This window comes from Eschrichtius robustus, chromosome 3, assembly GCF_028021215.1.
Source record: "Eschrichtius robustus isolate mEscRob2 chromosome 3, mEscRob2.pri, whole genome shotgun sequence".
In the NCBI taxonomy this organism is placed as follows: Eukaryota; Metazoa; Chordata; class Mammalia; order Artiodactyla; family Eschrichtiidae; genus Eschrichtius; species Eschrichtius robustus.
In genome coordinates this window covers 18,599,304-18,603,831 of record NC_090826.1, presented here as the reverse complement: position 1 = coordinate 18,603,831, position 4,528 = coordinate 18,599,304, and the positions used below count along the sequence as shown (strand labels likewise).

The following is a 4,528-nucleotide window of genomic DNA, read 5'->3' as shown; positions in this document are numbered from 1 at the left end:
CTAAGAATAATCCAGTCCAGGTGGCCTGCCCTTCCATAGCAGAGAGGGATAGACAATAGAGTGATGAAATTACCAAACTATTGTTTTCCGCATAGAGGTGTGTGGAGAATGGGGGGAGGGAGAAGTGAGAGTTAAAAGAGATTTGCTGACCTAACGGGAGCTCCTAAAAAGGTTGTTTAGAAATCATCCCTTCTGCACCCCAATTCAAAACCCTGTCCAAAATTCTAATCAAACTCGCTTCCAAAATATAACCGGGCATATATTTGGCTCCTTATGGAGTGCATGGGGCCCGAGAATGGGAGCTCTCTTCCTTCCCCATGCAAAAAGCACGATTCAGGCTGCTTTCTTCTTCTTCTTTTTTTTTTTTCTTTCCCCCTGTTGCTCAAATAAATAGTGTTCTTTGCTCAAACCCCCTTCCCCTCCTCCTTCTGCAATCTCAGCGCCTAGCCCAAATCTGTTTTCTTCATTGTAACCTCAGCTTCACCGCAATTAATTTTTTTCCCCTCTGGTCACAAGATAATTCCTGACGCCAGTGAGTCTGGAGGTCAGACGAACAGCAAATTGGGGAACAAGGCGGCACTAATTCCTTACAAGTTTCCCTTGAAAAATCTTTTGCTTACCAAAAAAAAAAAAAGCTTCTTTGCTGTTCGGGGATTTACGACCTCGGAGGACTGTGAGTTCGAAGTTCGAACCAGTGTTGGGCTGTGGGTGGACTGGCAGGGGGCAGGGGAGCTCTCTAAGATCTGGGGCGCTGCCAGGAAAAGGCAAATTCTTAAAGTTAATGGTTTTAAGAGATTTTTTAAATCCTTTCTGGCAAACAGGCCCGCCTCTACTCTGTATCAGCGCTTCCTCATTCTTTGAATCCGCGGCTCCGCGGTATTCGGCGTCAGACCCGCCAGAGGAAGCCTGTTTGCAATTTACCCGGGCTGTGAACGCCCAGGGTCGACGGAGGCGGGGCCAAGGCGGGCTGATTTGCATAAAGGGGCGTGTCTTCCAGGCGGGCTCTATAACTGCGGGCCTCCGTGAGAGTGCGCGCGTTGCTAGCTGCTCAAGGAATTCTTTGGCTTTTTGCTTCTTTCGGCACTTCCAACCTCATTCCTCAATATGAAGGCGCTGAGCCCGGTGCGCGGCTGCTACGAGGCGGTGTGCTGCCTGTCGGAACGCAGCCTGGCCATCGCGCGGGGCCGCGGCAAGAGCCCGGCAGCTGAGGAGCCGCTGAGCCTGCTTGACGACATGAACCACTGCTACTCGCGTCTGCGGGAATTGGTACCCGGAGTCCCGCGAGGCACTCAGCTTAGCCAGGTGGAAATCCTGCAGCGCGTCATCGACTACATCCTCGACCTGCAGGTGGTTCTGGCCGAGCCCGCTCCTGGACCCCCAGACAGCCCGCATCTTCCCATCCAGGTGCGCGTGGGCGTGCTTGGAGTAGGGGCGGGGCTGAGCTCCAGGGCTGGGATGCTGCGGGACCCCTAGAACTTCCTAGCGCCGTGCATAACTCTCCCGTTTTCCTTCTCTCAGACAGCCGAGCTTGCTCCGGAACTTGTGATCTCCAACGACCAAAGGAGCTTCTGCCACTGACCTGGACGTCCTGGTGCCGCCAGGTGAGTATCCACGCCTTCTCCCGGGGGCGGGGAAGAGGGGCAGCTGGTGCTTAAACGGCAAATCTTGGAGTTGGTAGGCCTTTTAAGGGATTCCCGCGCTCCCTCGGTTTAGGGAAACCGAGTCCAGAGAGGTGAAAGTGACTTGACCGTGGTCACATCAAATGAATGACGGAACCAATTCCCATCCAGTGTCCATTTCAACCTTAAACACACGGTGTCCCTGCCTTCTCTAGTGGCCAAAGACGCGAGAAAGGCGCGGGTCCGACTAAATAAAATAGCCAGTCTGTTTGTAGCTTGGAGTCCTTAAAGGATCCGTGTTTTCCTCAGCCCCCTCCCAGCTAGTGTTAATTCCAAGAGGTCCTCTGGCGCCAACTGGGTGGGGGCAGCGAGGGGCGCGGAGTTATCAGCTGGAGGTACAGACCAAGTTTCCTCCTTGGCGCCGGCCAGTCTGCGGCCGGCCCCCGCCTCGGCGCGCTCGGCGGAAACTGACGGCTCCCTGGTCTTCTTTCCTCCCCCGCCCAGAACGCAGGTGTTGGCGCCCGTTCCGCCTGGGACCCGGGACCCTCTACGGCCGGAAGCCCGAGGGCATGGATGGGCCCCAACCTCGCCCTGCCCACTTGACTTCCCCAAACCCCTGCCGCGAGGCTGGACCTGCGCCCGGGAGCGAAGGACTGTGAACTTGGGTGGCCTAAAGAGCCAGAGCTAGCTCTGGGCACCAGCTGGGCAACCTCCCCCAGCCCTCACCCCACCCCCAAGTTTAAAGACTGTCTTTCAGTGTGTGGAGGTGTATGGGGGGCGGGGCTGGCTGCTCTCCAAACTCTGGCAAGGCAGCGGTAGAGCTGGTCTTCTGGTCTCCTTGGAGAAAGGCTCTGTTGCCCTGATTATGAACTCTATAATAGAGTATTTAGCTTTTGTACCTTTTTTGCAGGAAGGTGACTTTCTGTAACCATGCGATGTATATTAAACTTTTTATAAAAGTTAACATTTTGCATAATAAACGGTTTTTAAACATTTATGTAATTTGATTCCTTAAGTGCTAACACTCTTTCTCACAAGACTGAATTTAGGGGGACTAAATGTCTTGGAGCTTGGGAAAAGCAAACTTGCTTATTATTCCCTTAAAAGGGAGATGGGAGAATACCCAGCTAAGGCTGGGGAAGGGGGGGAGCCCCACATCCATTGGGTGCAAAGAAGAGCCTTGTCCTGTCTCATTTAACAAGTGAGGGAAGACTGGAGAAGGGAAGTGACTGGCACAAGCTCACCCAGCAAGTTGGGGGTCAGGATAGAAATCGGGTCTCCTGAGTCTCAGTTCTTAGGTACTTTGAGAGCTGTTTTTGCCAACTAGCAGATGGCTGTCCTCTTCAATGCCATTAATTATTCATGATGTCCTTCTAGCAGAGGATGTGGAAGAGAAGCCTCACCTGGTGCCCAGGCAGGGTTGGTGGTTGATAGACCCATTTCAGAATTGAATAAATGGATCATTGGGCTTGGTTTCATTTCCCTCTTCACATTGTTTTAATTTTCTCTTGGGCTTTCAAAGTTGGAGAAAATAGGAGAGGGGTCTCTTCCTTCAAATCCTCAGCCACTCTGATCAGAAGGATTTTGGTGCTGGTTGGGAAATATGGGAACAAATCCCTCTACCACCAGGTAGTTGAAGACTCTGAGCCTAGACTGGGAATTTGAGGAAGAGTCCCTACAGCCCTTATTTCTGGTATATCCTTCTCATAACATCTCCATTGGGAGCCTATTCTGTAAGCATCTTTAGCTTTATTTCAGAAATGGACAAATTGAGGCTCATGGATAATGGGTTGGAGCCAGGTTCACACAACCCCTGGAGAGGCAGAGATGGGATTCTAACCTTAACTACAGTGACTATGATTGTAGTGGACAGGAGCAGGGTCTGAGACTGGCTATTCCATGGAGCCAGGCCTGAGAGGCAGAGGGCAAGACCCCCAAACCATGCCATCCTCCTTTGCCCCCACCTGTCATTTCCCCAGCTGGGTTCCACCAGGCACCTGGCCTCACTAGATTCCTGTTTATGATATCATATGTGCGTTGGCCACTGGCATTAGTTACTTCAATATTTCATAACAAACAGGTCACGTCATCACCCACCTTCATGCCTTAACCCTGGTGAGCTTTCAGGGGCGAACAGGGGCACGTGGAGAGGAGGCAACCTTTGTCTCTGCAAACCACCCTCCTAGCTGACCAGTGTTCTTAACCTGTTTCCTGGTCTTCTCAGATGATCTGATGTAAGGTATGAATGCTCTCTTCAGAAGATACACACACACACTTTGCAGAGCAATAGCATACCTCCAATGCCCTGGGAAGCCCTCAGACCCCACGTGAGGAACTCTTACTTCAAACCAAGTAAGCACAAGACCTAGGCTGGGTCTACCTTGGATCATTTGTTCCGTGTCCCCTGCTGGCTCTGGAGTCAGCCACACAAGGGTGCAAATCCTTGTCTGCCACATACTAGCAGTTTGACTGCAAGCTAGCAACTGCGTCTATTCAGCCTCAGTTTCCACATCTGTATGAGACTGCTGATATTGAGAAAAGAGTTCTGAGGCACCCGGCCCCACATTACACCATTAATTGCAGTAAAGCCAGGCACTCAACTCAACGTCCTGTGCCCTTTCTTGCACAGTATGCTGCTTCCTGCTCGGAAGTTGCGGGACTGTGGAAGGCTAGGAAGAGCTGAATCGCTCATCTGCCATGTGCGCTTGAGCAAGACATCTCACCTCTCCAAGCCTCTCTCCTCCCTTGCTCAGCAGCTGATGGTTCTTGTACTGCTGCCTCCCTGGACAGAGATAATGGTGGGAAAGTTCTTTGAAATGCATCACACACCTACAAGGTATTATTAAGCTAATTCCAAGGAAATTGCCTGTTAAGGTCCTCCGAGACTGAGCTGGTCAGGTGGCTAGGAC

General features: G+C 51.9%; 1 protein-coding gene across 1 annotated transcript; it reads left to right on the top strand.

Annotated features, from left to right (window-relative positions):
* Positions 1 to 1,025: 1,025 nt before the first annotated feature.
* On the top strand, positions 1,026 to 2,616 carry ID3 (inhibitor of DNA binding 3). The gene is made up of 3 exons (XM_068537780.1): positions 1,026 to 1,404; positions 1,519 to 1,601; positions 2,124 to 2,616. The coding sequence occupies exons 1-2, from the start codon at positions 1,105 to 1,107 to the stop codon at positions 1,576 to 1,578; spliced, it is 360 nt and encodes a 119-aa protein (XP_068393881.1). The 5' UTR covers positions 1,026 to 1,104; the 3' UTR covers positions 1,579 to 1,601; positions 2,124 to 2,616.
* The last annotated feature ends 1,912 nt before the right edge of the window (positions 2,617 to 4,528 follow it).